Source organism: Convolutriloba macropyga, chromosome 2 (assembly GCF_964194025.1).
Source record: "Convolutriloba macropyga chromosome 2, txConMacr16.3, whole genome shotgun sequence".
NCBI classification, from domain to species: Eukaryota; Metazoa; Xenacoelomorpha; order Acoela; family Convolutidae; genus Convolutriloba; species Convolutriloba macropyga.
The window spans coordinates 45,831,726-45,857,296 of NC_134469.1; the positions used below are offsets into that span (position 1 = coordinate 45,831,726).

The 25,571-nt window shown below is 36.4% G+C and overlaps 1 protein-coding gene across 1 annotated transcript in view; it reads left to right on the plus strand.

The window, feature by feature from the left end:
* The window catches only part of LOC142358703 (uncharacterized), a 389,942-nt gene that overhangs the window by 278,165 nt on the left and 86,206 nt on the right, over nucleotides 1-25,571 (plus strand). The window contains exons 16-18 of the mRNA XM_075410229.1: nucleotides 2,900-3,338; nucleotides 3,848-4,051; nucleotides 19,066-19,222. Coding sequence (XP_075266344.1) covers nucleotides 2,900-3,338; nucleotides 3,848-4,051; nucleotides 19,066-19,222 — 800 coding nt within the window. The remainder of the gene's footprint in view (nucleotides 1-2,899; nucleotides 3,339-3,847; nucleotides 4,052-19,065; nucleotides 19,223-25,571) is intronic.

Genomic DNA, 25,571 nt, shown 5'->3' on the forward strand with positions numbered 1-25,571 from the left:
CCAACCCCCCCCCCACGGCGCTGTTGCCCCCACCCCGGTGTTGCCCCCACAATCTTCCTCCGGTGGTAACCTATTTTCAAACCCTAGAGGAGGTTACTGAATAATTTTTAGATTAAATGGAATGTCTTGCAAGATTTTAACATCACGAGTTTTAGCATATTTTTGATATTTTTAGCAATTTTCCCTAATTTTTGACATTTCTATTCAATATTCAGATTTTTTGAACCTCAAAGGTCAGAAAGCTTCCGTTAGGGTCTAATAATAAGTTACTGGAGAATTTTTGCCGGTCATGGATTATTGTTCATCTTTTTAATTTTACAAGTTATAGCATTATTTTTTATAAAACTTGCAAGTTTTTTAAAATTTTTTGTCATTTCTTAGGTTTTTCTAGCCTCAAAAGCCACGGAGTTTCCTCTAGGGTTCAATAATATATTACTGCATAGTTTAGAGATGTAATGGAATGTTCTTCAAAATTTTAATATCACGAATTTAAGCAATTTTTAAAATAATTGCAATTTTTCATGTTTTTGATATTTTTCTGGCAAAAGAGGCCCTCGAACCTCCTCCAAGGTTTGATAATAAGCTGCTGCATAGTTTCTAGATATAATGGGATGGTGACAAACATTTTTTATGACTCCAGTTTTAGTAATTTTTGGATAAAATATAAATTTTTGGAAATTTTCCAAGTGTATGGATCTTTATGAGCCTGTGAAACAATATCTGGCTGGAAAAGGGATACCGGATAGTCTCTTGAGACAATAAATTGGTTCTTAAGATATTAATGTCTAGCGTAATGTCATCATCTTACTTGCTTAATGACATCATCTCTGATCCTCATTATCAATGAGTTATAGATGAAATGTTTTTTTATCATAACCGATCTAACAGGCACTTTTTAGGAAATCATTGTTAATTACTCTCAAAGGCAATTTGTAGCAAATTTTATAACCCTGTTTGTCTTTAATGCAATTTTTCGCTTGGGCGAATTTTCGTCTGACTCATTCGACTTTCGTCTTCAGAAACGGGATAAAGATGTAATGCCCTGATGTCACTAAACCGTGGCTAGCTGTTGACGAAGCCAACCGCTCGCCGGTCGTTTGAGAGCAATTCGCCCGACGTTAGTCGGTTATGTTTACATGAATTTGAATTCATGTATTTTGCTGATTTTTGGGCAAATTTATGCAATTTTCGGACGATTGTTTTGTCGTGTTTTTCTGCCTCAAATGGTTCTCAAAAGGAACCCTATTTGCCTCAAAAAGAACCCTATTACTTGAGCACTCGTTAGATAACAGTTGGTGACAGATTTGTGGATACGAAGCATTTTTTTGATGAGAAATATGACAAAAAATGGCGAAAATTAAAACAATTTTTCTTATTTTTTTTGCAGTTTTCCCTTTTTATCTGATTTTTAGCCTATTATGACTTGACTATTTTCTGCAAGCAGCTGGATACCCTATTGGTTAAAAGGAATTTTTGTTTGGATTTATGTGCTTTTGTAGTATTAAAAATCTGTTAACTTTTTCTAGTTTTTTTAGTCCAAGTTGTTTTTAAGAGCTTATTTTTTCATGATCTGGCTTCAAGTATTTTTCTAAAAATTCTCATGAGTGGTTTTTATAGGTACTTGTTGTTTTGGCAAACTAATTTTGGCAGAGATAGTTTTTTCGGGATTTCGATATAATGCAAAATTTGATCAGATTTATTATGTTTTAAGATTTGATTTTCTTGTTCTTTACATTTTAATGGTTTTTTTCAAGATAATCATAAATAATTAGAGGCATGTTTTTTCTGATGAGTGGTTGGATGGCGTTTAAGTGGATTCCCACTTCGAGTTGTTTCCGGAATTCTCCCTGCTATGTTTTTTAAGATCGGTTCACACATTTTATGATTTTTGAAGTCAAATTAGTAGTGATTTTGGTCACGCCGAAACAGGAAGTGGAGCGAAAAAGCAAGTGGTTTTGCGGTGTAAAATTGTTTACCTCTAATTTTAAAGTAGAGTTAGAAAACGGTGTTTGAATAAAATTCCCTTCCTTGCTAGCGGTTGTTTGTTCACATGCGGCAATTTAACTTTGATTTTTACTGTTTTTTCGATTTTGGGTCGAATTTTTTTTCTAAATGGTTTTTGCAATTCATTCACAGCTCATTCTGGGCCTGGTTTTTTTGTTTGAACGAAATTTTCATTTTTCGCTAGTGGTTTTACTTCACATGCGGCATTATGACATTGATTTTCTGTTTGTTAATGTTTTTGATCTGATTTTTTAGAAATGGTTTTCCCAATTCACTCGTAACCCTTCTAGGTCTAGTTTTTTGTCAATGAAAATTCGAAATTCTTTGAATTGTACGTGAGGACTTGTCCTGTTATGTTCTTTTAATTCGCTTTACCTTTTGACCATGTTTTACGTAAGTCACGATTTTCACGTTTGGCTTCTGACTTACTTCACTCACTGTTTCAACTGATTTTTTTAAATCCATTCACTCAATGAATTACGCAAGATAGTGAATATTATAGTCAAGGTCAAAAGAGCAGAATCAAAAGAGACGGGATAAACCGATGAAGCACAGTCATTAAGTCATTGAGCATTAGGTTATCAAAGTTTATCAGAGTGTTGGCTTGCTGACATTGGTATTAAGCTTATTAGCTTTCAGTTTAGAAGTTGAGTTATGTGTAGTTGAAGAATCTAACTGAAATGGAGCAATTTATGACACTGAAAAAAAAACAGAAAAAAAATTCGTCAATTTGTCTCTCCTTCTTTTTTTTCTTTTTCTGTTTCAATCATCCCGATGTGCATCAAGTTCGTCAATGGCGGCTATTTTCCGCCATTCTGTCGGCTATGTTTCGAAATAGAGACCTTTATAACCAAGCCACATTTTGTGACTTTAATTGGAAAGTTGACTTGTTCAGATGTCAGAATGGGTGACAACAGGAAAGGGGCAACTGCTCCCAACACCCCATTGAGGGCTTCCGACTTAGACGACGTTCCACCTCAGTATAACATTGGATATCAGCAATCAACTTATTCGGCAGGCAAGCACACAGCCGACTTTTTGTCGCTGTCTACTGGTGACTCAAGGTACTCCAGAAGACCAGGCTCCTCAACAAGAAGCAATCCAGATGGTAGCCTTTACGAGGCTTACTCTTCCACAGGCAACAGAAATCGATCTCACAAAAGCGGATATCATTCGGCAGGTGAGAGCTATCACTACGTCACAGACAGACGTGGTTCAGACTACGGTGCAGAAGATACTGATGCTGGCTTGTATCTCACCGATGTCGAGGCGAGGCGGAGGCGAACGACGAGCCGATCATCGTACGAAGGATGGGATTCGCGGTACTCTGAAAGGTTGGCCGAAATTGACTACTTTCAGAGAAAGATATTGGATATCGGAAAAATGCAAAAATGCAAAAATTTAAAGAAGTGATACTCCTCACCTCAAATCGATATAATCAAGAAACATGTAAAAAAAGATCAGATAATTTTATTTTGATAAATTTGAATAAATTAGCATAGCCAGTTGCAATTGGTTAAAAAAATTACGCTCAAAAATAATTACAAAAGCTGTCAATTATCTTTGAAAATTTCAAGAAATATTGAATCGGGGATTATGTAATAACGCTATTGTTCTGTATCTCTAATTTTTCTTGACGGAATGAGCGCATCATCACAAACTGAAGGATTTTCAAGTGGTTTAAGTGACAGTGTAGGCTGCTCAACTAATATTTGGTTGGTATACATACTTCTAGGTAGGTAACTTCGTATTGTACCTCTGTTAATTGATGTTAAGAATTCAGAATAGGCGTGCTAATATAGTCTGTCTGAGGAAGAGCTTGATTAGCATGATTTTGTTGTAGATCGCCCACGTACTTCTCAGACGTGGAAACCAGCTACCGTCGCAGGAATAGAGACACTCGATATCCCTCATCCGCGTCTTCCCGCTACAGTGGACATCGAGTTACTTCTCACACAAGCGGAGGCAGTGGCCCCAACCCTTCAACTGCCTCCGATTATTTTTTAGGAGAAAACGGGTCCTCCCTACGCTCCCACCTAGAAACTAGGTAAGTAATTACTCAACCTTTCTATAGTGAACCGTTCTTATGATAAGAACCCGAAATTACGACCAAGATACAAAAGAGCACTTTTACCTATCTGCTTTTTGAGCATTATAGAGATTGTTAACTCGAGTGCATGAAAAGAAAAAACGTGAGCAAGTTGATTGGTTACAAAAATTCTTCGAAAGCATCGAAATAGTCGTATATTGCGCTTAGTGTTGGGATCTGTTGTTTGACAATTCAGTTTCTACCAAAAGCTTTAAACTGTCAGTTTTTTAATAGCCGCGAAGCGATAGCTGACGTTATTATTGGCCTTCTCTTGGTTTTTTTATTAATAGCCGCCCTCATCTTCTCAGCCGGCTATTATAGCGCTCCTATTTTTTTTACTTCGTCGAACAAAAAAATGTTTCGCTATGCCTCATTTTGCCGCTTCTTCAACATTTTGCGTGAAATCTTTCCGACTTTTCTCGGCTAGTTTCTCTCTTCTCTCATTCTGCTAAAAGTGATTTTGAACATCAGTTGCTCAGCAAAGCAATTCAAAATGAACAGAAATAAAAAATGAAGTCAAGAAATAGAAACGGGATAAACCCATAAAGCCCAATTTTAGACGCCCGCTATTTGAACGTCGTTCCTATAATTCTTAGTTACCATCTCTAATGCTTATTGGTATTGATAGTAGCCCCTGTAGCCTCTCTCTAAGAAACCGAAATATGTTCAACTACGAAATGCCAACAAAATAAATCGGACTTAAAAAATGTTTTTGTACAAAAATCTTTTTCAATATCTTCTATTCTTTCAATCCCAATCATGCTTATTGGAATCAACGGCGGCTTTTTTTCGGCAATCTGCCGGGTATGTTTTGTTTTGTCGTCAAGGTTTTTGTTACGGCATATGACGTCACATCCACTTCAAATCTGCTTTTTGTTCACTCGTTCATGCAATTTAAACTGAATTGCGTACGTGACGTCATTTTTCCCTCTTAGTGGAGCTAGTTTTTTTGTTCACTCGCGTGATTATTTTTTGGGTCGCACTTGACTTACCTCACGCTTAAAAATGACTTCCTCACTCTGAATTGACTTTTCTTTGCTTTAATTCAAAGAGATGTGTGCTTGAGTTCAAATGAGTGCTTGTCACTCTAATTGAATGTTATTTAAGAGCAGCTAATAGAAACAGCAATAAGTTGTACAGATTCTTAATCAAAATTTAACATCTCAGCCCTAAATGAAAAGAAATTTATTTTTTGTTTTTTTTTGCCTTCTTTTAGAGACTACAGATCTATGAAGCTATTGCGGCTTTTTTCTGGCAATTTGCCAGCTATGATTGTAAATTTAGGTTGATTTAGTTCCTCTTGATTTAGTTTTTTGAAAATTTTTGCTTCACTGTTTTTGCGCTTTTTTCTTGAACTTTGTTTTGATTTTACGTCTCGAGTGACTTTTTCACTCCTGACTTTTTGATTTTGCGTAATCTTAATTGCTCTTTTTAATTGCTGTCCAGTTTCGATGGATTTTTGTAATCATGTGTCTTTTTATGCTAAATTTTCTCTCGACCGTTTCTGCGCTTTTTTTCTGGAACGTCCCTTCTGGAACGTCCTTTCTGGAACTTCTCTAGTGGCTTTTTCCACTTTGTGACTAATTGTGAGACTAATAGCCGCCTCCACTATTTATACGGCTATCAAGCTGTTGTTCTTTTAAAGAAATAATAGTAGCAGTGAAGTGACAGCGAGGCTATTAATGATCTCATTTTAGTTTTTATTTGGACACAATTTCTTATTTTAATGCTAATAGCCGTGGTGAGCTTTTCAAAGCCTACACTCTCCTGTTTTGATTTATTTTCACATTTTTTTTTGTTTCACATGAGTCGCCGCATTCACAATTGACAGACTTACCTCACTCTCTGTTTCAGCTGAATGGAATTTAGAATTGATTCGGCAAATTTAACAAAAAGCGATCTCGTGAGAAACGGGACAAACCAAAAAACCCGGGGGTTAAGACTTGATGGTGAAAACGTACATTAATTTATCGAAATCGTATAGAATTTTTTACTGATTGGTTGTGGTAGTCCTCCAATTTTAAGGCTGAATTCACATTATTTTTTCGAATTTAAAAAAACTGCGACCAAATTATAACACGTTTTTAAAGTTAGAAAAAAATGGAGTGTCGTGCATTAAGTTATCAAAATTTCTAGTGTCTTGCTATTTGGTTTAGTTTTTCGCTTATAATCCTACATTTTAGAGATCAACGGCTTCTTTTGCCGGCTATTTTTATTTTTTTGTTTGATGTGTTTTACTGATATTTTTACAATACTATGGAAACAATCAACTGATAATAATGGGTCTGTTGATACTGAAATAAATCATATTAGGGTTTTTAATTGCTCTCAAATGAAGTCTGTTTAAGAGAAATGATATCTCCCCATAAGGTGAGAATATTTTTATCAGAATTTTATGACATTTCGTTATTTTCTCTGTTTCTTCATTTTTTCGAATTCAATGATTCAATGAAATAGTGTATATGAGGTAATTGGTTGAGGCCGAGCTTCGTCTGGACTCTTCCCTTCGAGTGCCAGAGTGCGGTATTATAGGCATCCTTGTGTTTTTTATTTCCTCGTCACGATTTTTTCTACCACATGAGGTCACGTTCACTTCAGATCTGCTGCAATAATTTATACAGATTCTGAATCAAAATATAAGAATTCATCATATAGTGAAAAAGAAATCTCGTCTTTGCTCTGTTGTTTATTATCTTTTTTGAAAGTGCTGATTTACGAAACTGTCGCAACTATTTTGCCCGCTATGTTTAATTGTCCTCAAGAAGTTTGTAGCAATTATATTAGTCCTGTTGGTCTTTTTATATGCGATTTTTCGCTTGACCGATTGTTGTCTTTGAATTTTGAATTTATTTGAATTTTTGTCCTCAAAAACAAGATAAACAGGTTGTGCCCAGCGGGCATTAAGTGCTCATAGAGCCTTTCAGCTCACTAGTCTCCAAGTATGCGATTCACAGGAACCGTTTTGGAGACTTATACTTTTGGTGTGATGGGCGTTTCTTAGAGGTTAACCACCCCCCTTGACCTCCCCCCCCCCCCCCCCCACCGCATCAGCACCCCCTCCCCCATTTTGCCCCCCCCCCAATTCTTACGCCTGCATATCGTTCAGGCCATAAGCGCCCCATGTAGTCAAAGACCCCCTCCTACCGTTGCCCCCCCCCCCCCCCCCTCATCCGTTGCCCATCTGTTGCCCCCGTCCCCATCAGCCCCCCCCCCCGGTGACCCCCTTTGAGAGCAATTCGCCCGTCGCTAGTCGGTTTTATTTTAATTAGTTGTCTCCATCAACTATTTTGACTTCTTGTGACCGTTTGATTTCTTCATAAGCAATAATTTCTACCTGAGTTAAGTTGGTGTACATGAACTTATTTGTTTTTTTTTTGATAGAGCTCTTAGGTCAATTGTGCTCGCTCAAAAATTGACTTCCGCTTTCGGTTTTCATTTACCTGTCGAAGATCAATGAATGCATGTACAGACACCGCCACAGATTTAATTGCTATAAGTTTTGAGGATTAGAAATTCTTTCTGTTTTTAATAGCCGCCTCAGCTTCTCCGCCTGCTATTATAGCGCTCCTAGTATTTTCCTCCGTTGTACTCAAATTTTTTCGCTTTTAACCTTAGATCACAGCTTGTTCAAAATTTTCCGTGAAATCTCTCTAATCTCTTTGTTCTCTAATCTAATTTTTCTCTTCTCTCCATTCTGCTTAAATTGTCTTTAGACATCTGTGGTGTCAGAGTCAGTATGAAAAAACGAAATCAGAAATAAAAACGGGATAAAACCATAAAACCCATTTTTAGATGCCTGTTACTTAAACTTGGTTCTTATAGGTCTCAGTTACCATCTCTAATGTCTATTGGTATTAATACTAGCCCCCTGTGTCGACTCACTACGACACAGGAGTGTTTTCAGCTCCAAAATGACTTCAAAATAGTTTGCCCTTTAAGATTTATACAAAAATTGTTTTTTCATTAGTTTTTTTCCTCTTTAATCCTAATCTTGGTTATTGGAATCAACAGCGGCGGTTTTCCAGCAATCTGCCGGGCATGTTTTATCTCGAACATCTAGTTGTACCAGAGCTTAATCCTTAGAGCTTCGTCATGTATTATAAAACAATTAAATTCAGGATCTAACCCTTAACGTTAGAAAAAAACAAACGGTGAATCAGTTTATCTCTATTTGTAGGTTGCATGTTCTAATTCCAGTCTGTCGCTGCTACTGTCAGGCAATCTGTCGGCTGTGTTTGTACAACTAAAAGTTACTGAACACCCTAAGTAAGTTAGCGCCCATATTTCGTTTAATTTATTTATAGCCGCCTCAGCTTCTCAGCTGGCTATGACAGCCCTGCTTTTTTTACAATTCAAAGAATTTGATTTTTATTGGGACGTTGTCTTCTGATCACACATTTTTATGATTTTGGAGTAGTTATTTTGAGTAGTGATTTCGATCACGCCAAAACAGGAAGTGGAGCGACTGATCACACATTTTTATGATTTTGGAGTAGTTATTTTGAGTAGTGATTTCGATCACGCCAAAACAGGAAGTGGAGCAAAAAAGCGAGTGGTTTTCCAGCGGGGAAGTTGCTCTAATTTTTGCTCTAATTAAGCGGTTTTTGCTCTAATTTTTAAGTAGAGTGAGGAAACAGTGTTTGAACAAAATTTCGCTTTCTCGCTAGTTGAGTTTTGTTCTTATGCGGCAATTTCACTTTGATTTTTAATGGGTTTTTTTTTAAATTTTTTTGATCGTTTTTTTAAATGGTTTTTCTATTCCTTTCTTAATTCACTCTAGGCCAAGTTTTTTGTATGTGTTTTTTTGTTCACATGCGTCCTTTTGACATTGATTTTTTTTTCATTTTTTGATCTGATTTTTTTAGAAATGGTTTTTAGATTTGTCCTGCTATTTTTAATCGCTCTCAAACGAAGTTTTTAGCAATTTTATTAGTCCTATTGGTCTTTTTTATGCGATTTTTCGCTCGAGCAATTTTGTCTGACGCTTTTAACTTTTCGCCCTCAAAACACTGGATAAACAGGTAGCGCCCAGTGGGCATTAAGCGCTCATACAGCCCTTCGGCTCACTAGTCTTCAAGTATGCGATTCACAGAATCTGTTTTAGAGACTTATACTTATGGTGCGAAGGGCGGTTCTTAGAGATTGAAACCTCCCCCCTTCCACTGTTGCCACCTCATTAGCCCCCTGGTGCACCTCATCGCTGCGCTCACTTAAGCCACTTCAATTAAGCTAAAGCTAGCCTCACTAAACCGTGCCTAGCTACTAACGAAGCCAATCGCTCGCCGTTTAAAAGCAATTCACCCGACGCTAGTCGGTTATGTTTTTTTACTTCGTCGAAGAGAATTTTTTCACTTTACCTTAGTTCAGAGCTTGTTCATTAATTTACGTGAAATCTTTTTGACCTCTCTAGGGTAGTTTCACTCTTCTCTCATTCTGCCAAAAGTGCTTTTAGACAGCAGTTGCCCAGCAAAGCAATTCAAAATGAAAAGAGTCAGTGTCAAAAAATGAAATCGGAAATAGAAACGGGATAAACCCATGAAGCCCAATTTTAGATGCTCGTTTCTCGAACTTGGTTCTTGTAAGTCTCAGTTACCATCTTTAATGTCTATTGGTATTAATACTAGCCACTTTGTCGACTCACTGCGAAATAGTGGTATGTTCAGGTCCAAAATGACATCAAAATAGTTTGCCCTTCAAGATTGTTTCTAAACAAACATCCTTTTTTCAATAGTTTTTCCCTTTAATCCCAATCTTGGCTATGGTAATCAACGGTGGGGGTTTTGCAGTAATCTGCCGGGCACGTTTTTTATCTCGAACATCTATTTGTACCAGAGCTTAAACCTTAGAGCTTCGTCGTGTATTATAAAACAATTAAATTCCGGATCTAACCCTTAACGTTAGAAAAAAACCAATTGTAAATCAATTTATCTATATCTGTAGGTTGCATGTTCCAATTCCAGTCTGTCGCTGCTATTGGCAGGCAATCTGTCGCCTATGTTTGTGCACCTAAAAGTTACTGAACAACATAAGTAAGTTAGCGCCCATAATTCGTTTAATTTAATAATAGCCGCCTCAGCTTCTCAGCTGGCTATTATAGAGCGCCTATTTTTTACAATTCAAAGAATTTGAATTTTATTGGGCGCTGTCTTTTTTCACGCCGAAACAGGAAGTGGAGCAAAAAGCGAGTGGGAATCAACGGCGGCGGTTTTCCAGCAATCTGCCAGGCATGTTTTATCTCGAACATCTAGTTGTACCAGAGCTTAAACCTTAGAGCTTTGTCATGTATTATAAAACAATTAAATTCAGGATCTAACCCTTAACGTTAGGAAAAAACGAATTGTCAATCGGTTTATCTCTATTTGTGAGTTGCATATTCCAATTACGTTTTGTCGCTGCTACTGTCATGCTATCTCTCGGCTATGTTTGTACACCTAAAAGTTACTGAACAGTCTAAGTAAGTTAGCGCCCATAATTCGTTTAATTTATTTATAGCCGCCTCAGCTTCTCAGCTGGCTATTACAGCCCTCCTTTTTTGCAGTTGAAAGAATTTGAATTTTATTGGGGCGCTGTCTTGTTTTTAAGATCTGTTCACACATTTTTATGATTTTGGAGTAGTTATTTTTAGTAGTGATTTCGATCACGCCAAAACAGCAAGTGGAGCGAAAAAGCGAGTGGTTTTCCAGCGGGGAAGTTTTTTTTGCTCTAATTTTTAAGTAGAGTGAGTAAACAGTGTTTGAACGAAAATTCGCTTTCTCGCTAGTGGATTTTTGTTCACATGAAGCAATTTCACTTTAATTTTTAATGTTTTTGTTTCTTGGATCGGTTTTTTTTCTAAATGGTTTTCCTATTCCATTCTTAATTCACTCTAGGCATAGTTTTTTGTATGTGTTTTTTTGTTCAAGTGCGGCCTTTTGACGTTGATCTTCTTTTTTTTCATTTTTGATCTGATTTTTTTAGAAATCGTTTTCCGAATTAATTAACAGTTCGTTCTCGGTCTGGTTTTTGTTTAGTTAAAAAAATTTTTCTGAATTGTACGTCAGGACTTGTCCTGCTATGTTTAATTGCTCTCAAATCAAATATTTAGCAAATTTATTAATCATATTGGTCTTTTTTATGCGATTTTTCGCTCGAGCAATTTTTTGTCTGACGCTTTTAACTTTTTACCCTCGAAAACTGGATTAACAGGTAGCGCCCAGCGGGAATAAAACGCTCTTACCGCCTTGTGGCTCACTAGTCTTCAAGTATGCGATTCAAAGAATCTGTTGTGGAGACTACTACTTATGGTGCGAAGGGCGGTTATTAGAGATTGAAACCTCCCCCCTTCCACTGTTGCCACCCCATTAGCCCCCTGGTGCACCCCATCGCTGCGCTCACTTAAGCCCCTTCAATTAAGCTAAAGGTAGCCTCACTAAACCGTGCCTATCTACTAACGAAGCCAATCGCTCGCCGTTTAAAAGCAATTCACCCGACGCTAGTCGGTTATGTTTTTTTACTTCGTCGAAGAGAATTTTTTCACTTTACCTTAGTTCAGAGCTTGTTCATTATTTTACGTGAAATCTTTTTGACCTCTCTAGGGTAGTTTCACTGTTCTCTCATTCTGCCAAAAGTGCTTTTAGACTGCAGTTGCCCAGCAAAGCAATTCAAAATGAAAAGAGTCAGTGTCAAAAAATGAAATCGGAAATAGAAACGGGATAAACCCATGAAGCCCAATTTTAGATGCTCGTTACTCGAACTTGGTTCTTGTAAGTCTCAGTTACCATCTTTAATGTCTATTGGTATTAATACTAGCCACTTTGTCGACTCACTGTGAAATAGTAGTATGTTCAGGTCCAAAATGACATCAAAATAGTTTGCCCTTCAAGATTGTTTCTAAACAAAATTCTTTTTTTCAATAGTTTTTCCCTTTAATCCCAATCTTGGCTATGGGAATCAACGGTGGGGGTTTTCCAGCAATCTGCCGGGCACGTTTTTATCTCGAGCATCTATTTTTACCAGAGCTTAAACCTTAGAGCTTCGTCGTGTATTAAACAATTAAATTCCGGATCTAACCCTTAACGTTAGAAAAAAACTAATTGTAAATCAATTTATCTATATCTTTAGGTTACATGTTCCAATTCGCGTCTGTCGCTGCTATTGGCAGGCAATCTGTCGCCTATGTTTGTGCACCTAAAAGTTACTGAACAACATAAGTAAGTTAGCGCCCATAATTCGTTTAATTTAATAATAGCCGCCTCAGCTTCTCAGCTGGCTATTATAGAGCGCCTATTTTTTACAATTCAAAGAATTTGAATTTTATTGGGCGCTGTCTTTTTTCACGCCGAAACAGGAAGTGAAGCAAAAAGCGAGTGGTTTTCCTGCGGGGAAATTTTTTTTGCTCTAATTTTAAAGTAGAGTGAGAAAACAGTGTTTGAACAAAAGTTCGCTTTCTCGCTAGTGATTTCACTTTGATTTTTAATAGCCGCCCTCATCTTCTCAGCCGGCTATTGTAGCGCTCCTATTTTATTTTTACTTCGTCGAACAAAAAAATGTTTCGCTTTATCTCATTTTGCCGCTTTTTCAACATTTTGCGTGAAATATTTTTGACTTCTCTAATTCAAAATGAACAGAGTCAGTGTAAAAATTGAAGTCATAAATAGAAACGGGATAAACCCATAAAGCCCAATTTTAGATGCACGTTACTCGAACTTGGTTCTTGTAAGTCTCAGTTACCATCTTTAATGTCTATTGGTATTAATACTAGCCACTTTGTCGACTCACTGCGAAATAGTAGTATGTTCAGGTCCAAAAAGACATCAAAATAGTTTGCCCTTTAAGATTGTTTCTATCCAAAAATCCTTTTTTCATTAGTTTTTCCCTTTAATCCCAATCTTGGCTATGGGAATCAACGGTGGGGGTTTTCCAGCAATCTGCCGGGCACGTTTTTATCTCGAACATCTATTTTTACCAGAGCTCAAACCTTAGAGCTTCGTCGTGTATTATAAAACAATTAAATTCCGGATCTAACCCTTAACGTTAGAAAAAACTAATTGTAAATCAATTTATCTATATCTGTAGGTTGCATGTTCCAATTCCAGTCTGTCGCTGCTATTGGCAGGCAATCTGTCGCCTATGTTTGTGCACCTAAAAGTTACTGAACAACATAAGTAATTTAGCGCCCATAATTCATTTAATTTAATAATAGCCGCCTCAGCTTCTCAGCTGGCTATTATAGAGCGCCTATTTTTTACAAGTCAAAGAATTTGAATTTTATTGGGCGCTGTCTTTTTTCACGCCGAAACAGGAAGTGGAGCAAAAAGCGAGTGGTTTTCCTGCGGGGAAATTTTTTTTGCTCTAATTTTAAAGTAGAGTGAGAAAACAGTGTTTGAACAAAAGTTCGCTTTCTCGCTATTGATTTCACTTTGATTTTTAGTAGCCGCCCTCATCTTCTCAGCCGGCTATTGTAGCGCTCCTATTTTATTTTTTACTTCGTCGAACAAAAAAAATGTTTCGCTTTACCTCATTTTGCCGCTTTTTCAACATTTTGCGTGAAATATTTTTGACTTCTCTAATTCAAAATGAACAGAGTCAGTGTAAAAATTGAAGTCATAAATAGAAATGGGATAAACCCATAAAGCCCAATTTTAGATGCACGTTACTCGAACTTGGTTCTTGTAAGTCTCAGTTACCATCTTTAATGTCTATTGGTATTAATACTAGCCACTTTGTCGACTCACTGTGAAATAGTAGTATGTTCAGGTCCAAAATGACATCAAAATAGTTTGCCCTTTAAGATTGTTTCTATCCAAAAATCCTTTTTTCATAAGTTTTTCCCTTTAATCCCAATCTTGGCTATGGGAATCAACGTTGGCGTTTTCCAGCAATCTGCCGGGCATGTTTTATCTCGAACATCTATTTTTACCAGAGTTTAAACCTTAGAGCTTCGTCCTGTATTATAAAACAAGTAAATTCCGGATCTAACCCTTAACGTTAGAAAAAAACTAATTGTAAATCAATTTATCTATATCTGTAGGTTGCATGTTCCAATTCCAGTCTGTCGCTGCTATTGGCAGGCAACCTGTCGCCTATGTTTGTGCACCTAAAAGTTACTGAACAACATAAGTAAGTTAGCGCCCATACTTACTTTGGACTTATTTATTTTTGACTGACGAAATATTTTTGACTTCTCTAATTCAAAATGAACAGAGTCAGTGTAAAAATTGAAGTCATAAATAGAAACGGGATAAACCCATAAAGCCCAATTTTAGATGCACGTTACTCGAACTTGGTTCTTGTAAGTCTCAGTTACCATCTTTAATGTCTATTGGTATTAATACTAGCCACTTTGTCGACCCACTGCGAAATAGTAGTATGTTCAGGTCCAAAATGACATCAAAATAGTTTGCCCTTTAAGATTGTTTCTATCCAAAAATCCTTTTTTCATAAGTTTTTCCCTTTAATACAAATCTTGGCTATGGGAATCAACGTTGGCGTTTTCCAGCAATCTGCCGGGCATGTTTTATCTCGAACATCTATTTTTACCAGAGTTTAAACCTTAGAGCTTCGTCGTGTATTATAAAACAATTAAATTCGGGATCTAACCCTTAACGTTAGAAAAAACTAATTGTAAATCAATTTATCTATATCTGTAGGTTGCATGTTCCAATTCCAGTCTGTCGCTGCTATTGGCAGGCAACCTGTCGCCTATGTTTGTGCACCTAAAAGTTACTGAACAACATAAGTAAGTTAGCGCCCATACATACTTTGGACTTATTTATTTTTGACTGACGAAATATTTTTGACTTCTCTAATTCAAAATGAACAGAGTCAGTGTAAAAATTGAAGTCATAAATAGAAACGGGATAAACCCATAAAGCCCAATTTTAGATGCACGTTACTCGAACTTGGTTCTTGTAAGTCTCAGTTACCATCTTTAATGTCTATTGGTATTAATACTAGCCACTTTGTCGACTCACTGCGAAATAGTGGTATGTTCAGGTCCAAAATGACATCAAAATAGTTTGCCCTTTAAGATTGTTTCTATCCAAAAATCCTTTTTTCATAAGTTTTTCCCTTTAATCCCAATCTTGGCTATGGGAATCAACGTTGGCGTTTTCCAGCAATCTGCCGGGCATGTTTTATCTCGAACATCTATTTTTACCAGAGTTTAAACCTTAGAGCTTCGTCGTGTATTATAAAACAATTAAATTGCGGATCTAACCCTTAACGTTAGAAAAAAACTAATTGTAAATCAATTTATCTATATCTGTAGGTTGCATGTTCCAATTCCAGTCTGTCGCTGCTATTGGCAGGCAATCTGTCGCCTATGTTTGTGCACCTAAAAGTTACTGAACAACATAAGTAAGTTAGCGCCCATACTTACTTTGGACTAATTTATTTTTGACTGACGAAATATTTTTGACTTCTCTAATTCAAATTGAACAGAGTAAATGTAAAAATTGAAGTCAGAAAGGGAAACGGGATAAACCCATAAAGCCCATTTTTAGATGCCCGCTATTTGAACTTCGTTCCTATAAGTCTTAGTTACCATCTCTGATGCATATTGGTATTCTTAGTAGCCCCTTTAGCCTCTCTCTAAGAAACAGAAGTATATTCAACTACGAAAAGTCATCAAAATAAATCGGACTTAAAAAATGTTTTTGTGCAGAAATTCTTTCAATCCCAATCATGCTTATTGGAATCAACGGCGGCTATTTTCCGGCAATATGCCGGGTATGTTCCGGTTTTTTTCGATTTTTTGGATTGGTTTTTTTCTGAATGGTTTTCCCATTCCAATCATAATTCACTCTAGGTCTAGTTTTTTGTTTGTGTTTTGTTCACATGCGGCCTTTTGACATTAATTTTTTGTTTTTATCTGCTTTTTTTGAAGCTGGCTACTACGAAGCGAACTGCTCGCCGGGATTTTCGTGCGATTCGCCTGACGTTAGTTGATTGTCTATGTTTTTAGTAGCCGCCGTCAGCCTCTCAAACGGCTATTGTTTAGGCGCTCTCCCTTTTCAGAATTCAAAGAAGTTGAATTGTATTGGGGCGCTGTCTTTCTTTAAGGATCTCTTCAAACAGTCTCATGATTTTTGTATTCAAATTGGTGTAGTGCTTTTGGTCACGCCGAAACCGGAAGTGGAGCGAAAAAGCAAGTAGTTTTGACTTTTTTCGCTCTAATTTTAAAGTAGAGTGAGAAAACGGGGTTTGAGTAAAAAATTGCTTTCTCGCTAGTGGTTTTTCGTTCACATGCGGCAATTTCACTTTCATTTTTACTGTTTTTTCAATTTTTTGGATCAGATTTTTTCTGAATAGTTTTCGCAATCAATTCAGCGTTCATTTTAAGCCTAGTTTTATTCTTTGAACCAAATTTCAATTTATCGCTATTGGTTTTTGTTCACATGACGTTGACTTTAGTTATTTTTAAAATTTTTTGATCTGATTTTTTTAGAACTGGTATTCCTAATTCACTCATAGTACGTTCCAGTTCTAAATTTTTGTGTGGTCAAAAATTTTTTGAATTGTACGTCAGGACTTGTCCTGCTATGTTTTTTTACTTCGTCGAATAGAAATTTTTCACTTTACCTTCGTTCACAGCTTGTTCAACATTTAGCGTGAAATCTTAACCTCTCTAGGCTAGTTTCACTCTTCCCTAATTCTGCTAAAAGTGCTTGCAGACACCAGTTGCTCAGCAAAGCAACTCAAAATGAACAGAGTCAGTATCAAAAAAATGAAATCAGAAATAGAACAGGATAAAGCCCGGTTTTAGATGCCCGTTACTCGAACTTGGTTCTTATAAGTCTTAGTTACAATCTCCTATGCTTATTGGTATTGATACTAGCCTCTCTATTGTCTCACTATGAAAAAGGATTCTGTTCAACAACCGAATGGTATCTAAATATTTCGCACCTTAAAATTGTTTTTCTACAATTTTTTTTTGACATTTCTCTTATTTTAATACCAATCGTGGTTATGGGAATCAACGGCGGCTTTTTTCCGGTAACCTGCAGGGTTTGTTTGAATCTGATTTTGTGCACACAGCAACTTCCTTTTGATATTTCATGCGTTGAGCGCCCCTTTCTAATGTGAGGTATCTTCGTTTCTATAAAACTGTTTTAAATGATGATCCGATTTTGCCAGTTTTTCTTTTTTTCTCCTATATTGTTTTTTTTCGATTTTCCTTTTTGTTTTCTGAATAACAGAGAATTTTTTTGGCATCGACTTTTTAAAATTCAATGAAATGTCCTTCCATAGATGCATTTTTAAAATTTTTTTTAATGTTTTAAATCTTTGAACTCTTTGATTCAAAGAGATAAGGTCAAGTGAGTGTTTAACTCTAATTGACTTTTATTTGAGAGCAGCTAATAGAAGCAGCAATAAGTTAAACAAATTCTTAAACAAAATATAACATCTCAGCATTTAATGAGAAGATATTTCTTCGGCCTGTTTGTCTTACTGAGGCTGCAGATCTACAAGGCTAATTCGGCTATTTTCTGGCAATCTACCAGCTATGTTCGGAGAATTTGTGACAATTCCACCTGTTTTTCATCTGGTAGAATTATAACAATTTCAGGGTTCTGATTTTTTCAGTTTTAAAATTGAAGAAATTGTAATCAAGGTTGCTTTATATACTAAATAACTTTTCTGTAGACGTTTAATTGGGGCATTGTTTTTCTAAAGGGTTTTGTTTCTAATTTCTCCGTTGAACACAAGTGTTTCTCGTCACGTGACATTGCTGTTCTTAATTATTAGCTGCCCTCACTTCATCGACCGGTTTTTATAGTAGCCCTAGTTTTTACGAATCGAGCACGGGTATTGGTTTAGCGTCTTTTTTGGTCGATAACTTTTAGAGTGTATTTAAAACCGGATGTTGAAGTCATTTCTGTCGTGAAATTTAAGTGCTTAGATCAAACGGTTGAATATGTTGAAGAGCAAACAGAAGAGGAATGATTTTCTTGTCATGTCACGATTTCGAGAAGGAGCGAGAAAAGAGTGTGTAAAAAATTTTCGCAATATTTTGATTCCTTGCGGCTTTTTTTGAAGCAGATTTTTTGTTTTACTTTGCTTTCTCGGCTATAGTGGTTTTTTTCTAAACCATATTAACAAGTAACTGTACGTTTGTGAGCACTTTTGACCATGACAATCATATATTAGAGTTTTTTATACAATCTGGAGCTATTTTCGTAGTTTGGCCGTTTTAGGCGCTTTGTTGTTTGTACTTTATTTGTGTCGGGAGTAGTTGTGCCTGAATAATAGTTCTCGGTCTTGATTAAGGTTTTTTGTTCACATACGAGACATTGAGTTTGATTTTGGCTATTTTTTTAAGTTTTTGATCAGATTTTTTTAAATTGCTTTTCCCCTATCCATGTATTGTCCATTCGGAGTTCAGTTTTTTGTTTCATCTATGAAATTTCTTTGAATTTTGTCAGGAATAATAAATTTGTTTCGTTTTACCTTACTTCCCGGATTGTTCAACATTTTGCGTGAATTCTGTTTGAATTATAGGTTAGTTTTAGTCTCCGCTCATTCTGCAGAAAGCGCTTTGAAACAGCGGTTGCTCAGCAAAGCAATCTAAGATGAACACGGAGTCTTCAGAACGAAATCAAGAATAGAAACGGGTTAATCTGATAAAGCCCAATTTTAGATGCCCGCACCTTCAACTTTGTGCTTATAATTCTTAGTTACCATTTCTAATGCTTAATGGTATTGATACTAGCCCTTGTGTCCTCTCATTGAAAAAGAGGATGTATGAACTTTGAAAATGTCTGCGTAAAAAAACCATTTTTTGCTTCTGTTCTTTCAATCCCAATCTTTCGGAAATCTTACGGGGCTATCGGAATCAATGGCTGCTATTTTCCGGCAATGTTTTTTATTGTAAAAATAACCATACCGTCACGTATAAGCCTCATTACTTAAGCTGGTATATTTAGCTGCGGTGAGAGGTGGGTGTAGTGAAATTGGAAGACGTGAATACAGGAAAATTTATATGTTTTCAGGAACGCCTCCTCTCTGTTGAGCGGTGGTGGTGGTGGTGGGAGCAGTGCAGCTGTGATGCAGAAGCTTCTAAACAGCAGCAGTACTAGTAGACACTTCCCCTCTACGTCCTTCGCCACTGGCAACACTCAGCAACACTCCCTTTACGGATCACCACAGGTACACACATCTTTCAGGATGCATTTTCTTATAAACGCGACGCATAGTTTCTACTGTTTTTCATCTCATGGGTTCCATTTCGCTGTATTGCGCCATTTCATTGCGACCTGTTGTCTTTACTTTATGATATTAATAGCTGCGATAGCTGAGCGAAGTGTAATTATTGGGCTTCCCTTGGTTTTAATTCGTCAAGATTTTTGTTACGACCAATGACGTCACGCTCATTTGTGCGTTCTGTCGTGTAATCTCGGCTGAGTTGTGTGCGACTTTTTTTCAGTCTTAGTTGAACAAGTTTTTTATTTGCTCTCGAACGAAATTTGAGGCAATCATTTTCAATGTGTCTTGACCGTTTTTGCGTTTTTGTTACTTTGACTTCTTGAGTGAATTTTGCACGCTTGAGATCTTCGTTTTTGAGTGATGGAAGTTGCACTCTTTCTGAAATAGTTTTTTGCTGATTTAAAAACGATTGTGGGCTATGAAGAATTAAAGCCATTTTAGCGTGGTGGTAAAGATGTTGGACTGGCCTCCTGGAGGTCCATTGTTCAAACCTATATGCGGTCGGTGATTTTCTTGCAGCCATGAAACATTTCCAAGCTACACTCCCCCTTAAATTAAATAGCCATATTCTGTCTTTCCAGAGCAATTCATCCGATGTTAGTCGGTTTGTTTGCTCATTCGCGTGAAATATTTCCGGCCACTCTTACTGACTTTTAAAAATGACTTTTCTCACATTTAGAATGACTTCTACTTACGTTAATTGAAGGAGATATGGTCAACCAGGGATGTCTCACTCTAAATGAAGTTTATTTTAGTTCACGCAACAGAAACAGCAAACAAGTTATTCAAAATTTTCAATGACATCTGGCTCTATTTGTCCCTGAAATTTTGAGACTCTGAGTCTAAAAAGCTACCGTTGCTAGTGTCTGGCGATATGCCGGCTATAATAATAATTTTCTTAAATAAGTTGCAAAATTGTTCTAGAACAAAGTTTGACGCAATTATTTTGTCGTTCTGATCGTACTCGACTGCTTTCTTCTCAAATGGTCTTTTGATTGAGTGTTTTGACTTTTCGTAAGAAGCAGGATACTTTGATAAAAACTAGTGATGTTAAGTTGTTGTATTGATGGACCTTCGCTAGCCTCTAAGTATATGGTTTAAGACTGAGGAAGGGGAAATTTATGTTGTAATAGTCCGTTAAGTTGTGATAGTCAGAGACGATATTTTTGATAGCCGCGTCAGCATTTCCAGGCGGCTATTATTGCGCTCCTAATCTTTTTTTTATTGTCTAACAGATTTTTGTTTAGTCTTACCCTGACTTCTTGGAATTGACTTTTTCAATGACTTCAGCGACTTGTACTGCTTTGCAGTTAAAATTTGTGTTCGTGACGTCATTTCTGCTTTTAGGTCAATTGTGTGACTTACCTCACTCAAAAAAATGACTTCTGAACTCACTTATGGAACTTTAAATTTTATGAACATTTACTAATTAAAGGTCAATAGTGTACATCTAAGTAGGGCCAAACCTATATGCCCTAATTCCTGAGTCTTGAGTTTTAATGTCAAATATTTATTTTGAAAAAGATCCATTAGGGCTTTTTCCTTGTAGAGCAAATGTGTCTCGTAAAAATGGCAGTCCAAATCTAACCCAAAAAGTCTAGTGGTCTATTAAAAAGCTGGTGGTCGATCTGTCAATCTTATTTCTTTAGTTGTTTCAATTCATTGTAGGCCAGAAGCCTCTATCGCCGCTATTTTCCGGCAATCTGCGGGCCATGTTTTGAATTTTCTAGACAGTTTTGTTTTTTTTTTCATTTTGACTGAATCGCGTTAATTGCATCATTTTTTACTCTTAGTGTACCGATTTTGGTTCTTTTGGGCGATTAAGTTTTGGGTCATGTGATTTACCTCTCTCAATAATTACTTCCTCACTCTCAAACAGATTTTGCATACTTTAATTGAAGGAAATAAGGTAACTGAAATAATAGGTTACACAGATTTGTAATCAAAATATAACATGTCGGCTAATAGAAAAAAAATCAAGTGTCTCCTCCGGTCTTTTTTAATAGCGGCGAAGCGGTAGCGGTTATTATTAGAGACATCGTAGGTTTTACAATTCAGCAAATTTGAATTGTATTGGTGCACTGTCTTAAGATATGTTCACGCTTTTTTCGGCTTTTTCACGTCAGAAGTCAATTTAGAGTGGTGATTTTAGTCACACTGAAATAGTAAATGGAGCTATGTTTTTTTGAATTCGCTTTACCTTTTGATCAATCGCAAGCATGCCTCAATCGCAAGAATATGATTTGAATGAATATCTTTGGTCACACTGAAATAGTAAGGCAGCAAAAAATTGAGTATGTTTGAGGCGTGACTTTTTTCAAAATGCCTTTAAAGTGGGGTGAGAATTTGGCGTTGGAACAAATTGGCGGTTTTTTTCAGGTGCGTCAATTTGACTTCTGTTTTTAGGGTTTCCTCTCCTTCACTGCTTTTAAGATGGTACATATGTGTTCTAATTGTGCCTATTTGCCTTCGCTTGAATTCATAAAGAGGCAGGTAACACTTTTTATGCTTGCCACTGTTCGTTATAAAATATTAGTGAATTTTAGATTTTGTAAATCTTCTTTATAAAATTATCTGTTGTCTTATCACTTAGTATTATCAATGACATCACATCAATGTAGGGGCTGATTGGTTGTAAATGAGGCATACAGAATCTAATTAAGGGTTCAAGTTAATAGCTGGCGGTTTTCATCAAAAATTGTTTTCTCAAAAATTGTGAGTGATTTTTTGAGTTCCGCAAGTATTTATGGTACTTTTTGATGTCTTATCAATTAATCTCATTGGGGACAGGTCTCTGATGCTGCTAATAGGGGTAATGTTTAGCCTTTTAATCGTTTTCGTTCAAAGCTAGTGCTTTCAATGACTTTGACAGTAATTGTTTTCAATAATAATCAATTTTTTTTTGAGTTTTGCGAGTTTTTCCTTTCATCTTTGTCGTTATAACTCTTAGTGTCAATAATGACAGGTCTCATCGGTTGCTTAAACAGCTTCAATTAAAGCAAGTCATTTCAGTTCATATCTATTGCCTTTTGTGACTTGTACGCTTGTTCGTTTTTGTTTCAGTGAATTTTTTTTTCGATTTTTGGTTATTTTTGTCTTATCATTTAATGTTATTAGTAAGAGGACTCATCGACATCTAGTCACAGCTTGCTAATGAGAAATAGAGGAATATTGTTTGAGATCATAGCAGTTGTTTTTTCATGTTGATGCTGTCTTTCCAAAAAATACTTGTCTTCGTTGTTCTTGTTGTTTTTATTGCTTAGTCTCATTACTAACAGCTCTCATTTGCCTTTTAAAGCGGAGTAAATGATTGTCAGGTCATAAATTAATACTATTCTTTGAATTGTATTTCAGGACTTGTCCTGCTATGTTTTTCAATTTTAAGGTGTCTAAAACCCGTTTTTTCTCTAACTTGATTCCAAGCGCAACTCGGCAGATGAGGAGAAAATCCACGATATATATAAAAAATTTAAAACGTTTGAATAATATATACTCATTGAAATGTATTTCAGGACTTGTCCTGCTATTTATTTTTAATTCGTGGCCTCCGCCGATGATTCTTACGGCCTGACTTCTTGGATTTGAATTTTCCAATGACTTCTGTGACTTCTACTGCTTTGCAGTTAAAGTTTTTTTTTTGCTATCGCTGATATTTTCTGGCAGTCTATGTTTTCCTCTCAATCACAATTTTAAGGAGCTGAGAGTCAGCATAATTTGCAGCACTTTACTATTATAACTCAATTAAAGTGCTCGCTAAAATGTTTGAATTTTTTCGCTTTCAATCTTAATTGTGGTTTATATCAACCTTGAAAACCTCATTTGAAGCTGTTCAGAGAACTTAGAACTTTTCTCTCCTCACTTAAAGCAAACACCCCCCCCCCCCCAGATACATTGAGTGCCAACATGGCTTTTAGAATAATGTTCGGCAATGGTCTCAAAAAGATCAAATCAAACTGATCAAATCAAAAATGGCAAACGAAATTGATCGATAAAATTTTCACTTAATCAGTCATCAGTAACCAAACGAGAATAAAATCAAGTGAGGAACAAGTAGAATGAGAGCGACTTTTTGCTCTATCAATTAATCGTCTGACTATTTGACTTTTCGATCTCTAAAACGGGATACACCATCGCCTGGAGGGCATTAATTGCTGAGTAGTGCTTTTAGAGCCGTACTAGTCTCCAAATATACAATTCATCGAAACTGCTGGGAAGACATAAATTCCTGTTGTGAAGGGTAACTTTTGGACACCCCTCTCACTTACACACCTTCCCTCCACATGTCCCTGCCTATTGCAACGCCTTTTTCCTACTCTCCCATTTCACCTCTTTCAGTTAAGTTTGCGGTATTATCCCCAAAGCTATGTGCAACCAACGGTAATTCCCCGCCACTCGTTTGAGAGAAGTTCACCCCAATATATAATTTCGTTAACCAACTGAAAACTTCTAATGAAAATATTTTGTGTTCAGAAAACTTCTTCGCTTGCTAATGGGTAGAAGGAGACGATAGAGTAATAATGCTGTTACATCTTGATCTCTGAACATAACACAAGGTTTTCATTTTTTTGTGACAATGCTGCAAAAACCAATGATCAAAAACGTTATTTTTCCATAAATTTAATAAGATTTTAATATCACGACTTAAAGCAATTTTAAAATATTTGCATTTTTTAATCTTTTTAAATTTTTCTTCAATTCTTTCCGGCACCAGGGGCCCAGGGACCACCTCCAAGGTTTGAAAATAGCTGCTGCATAGTTTTTGGAGTTATAGGAATGGGTATAATTAATTTAACCACTCGAATTTTAGCAATTTTTTTATAATTGATTTTTCAAATTTTCGGAAAATTCTTATGCTCCAAATGTATGGATCTTTGAGCCAGTGCAACTATTTTAGGCTTAAAATAGAGATACTGTGTATTCTCTTCCGATAATGAAATGGTTTTGAAGATATTTATTTCCGTGATTTTAGCAAGATTTTTTAAAAAAAAATTGCAATTGTTTTCCAAGTTTTAAATTGTTTTCTTCTCTGAGTTTAACAATCAATACTGACCAACAAAACTTTTTAAGTCTTGCAAGTAGATGGTCTTTTTGATAGAACTCGAGAGACAAAAAATGGTTTTAAAGTTTTTTTCACTGCGCAATCCCGAAACTTTTTTTAAATTTTGCACTTTCAGTTTTTTCTTTGATTTAATTACAAACAAGGCTAGAAAACTGAAAGTTGCAGAGTCAAATCGCATCATAAAAATTCTTCTTAGTTCTCTCTCTCTCTCTCTCTCTGTTGATTGTGGTTCCTTTCCTTCTCTTTTTTTTGTTCACGATTTATCTCTCTCTTTCCTTCTTTCAGCTGCTGGTATGTGGCGTGATGTCATCATCTTTTATCCTCATTAACGCTGATTTATAGTAGAAATGTTTTTTTTTTCATAAATGGCCTAACTAGTACTTTTTAGGGAATCATTGTTAATTACTCTCAAACGGAGTTAGTAGAAAATATAATAATCCTGTTTCTTTTTTATGCAATTTTTCGCTTGACCGATTTTTGTGTGGCGCATTTGACTTTTCGTCCTCAAAAACGGGATAAGAAGGTAGCGCCCAAGGGTCAATAAGATTTCTTAGATCCTTTGAGCTCACTAGTCTCCAAGTATGCGATTCACAGAAACTGATTTGGAGACTTATACTTATGATGTGAAGGGCGGTTCTTATTAATTGATCCCACACCCCCACCAACCGCCCCCAAATCACTCCCCCTAAGTCCACTTTTGCACCCCCGCTGCGGTGCAACCCTCGCTGCGCTCACCTCATGACCCATGAATTAAGCTACAGCTAGCCTCAACGATACCTTGCCTTGCTAATGAGGAAGCCAACCGCTCGCCGGTCGTTTGAGAGCAATTCGTCCGACGTTAGTCGGTTATGTTTTTTAATTGCTCTCGAACGAAGTTTGAGGCAATTATTGTAAACGTGCGTCTTTTTTATGAAAAATTTTTACTTGACCATTTTGAGCTTTTGATCAAGAAAAATCTAACTTCTCCAGTGACTTTTTCACGCTTGATTTGCTCATTTTTGAGTGATCTAAGTTGCTCTTGTTCTGAAATAAATTTTGTTGCTAATATAAAATCGGTTGGGAGCGAAAAAGAGTAAACGCCGTTGTACCTTTGTGGCCAAGATGTTGGACCGGCGTCCTAGAGGTTCAAAGCCTTGTGGTTTTTGCACGCATACAACATTTCTAAGCTTCGTCCTCTCTAAATTAAATTGCCCTCATTGGTTGTTCGATAGCAGTTCATCCGACGCTAGACGG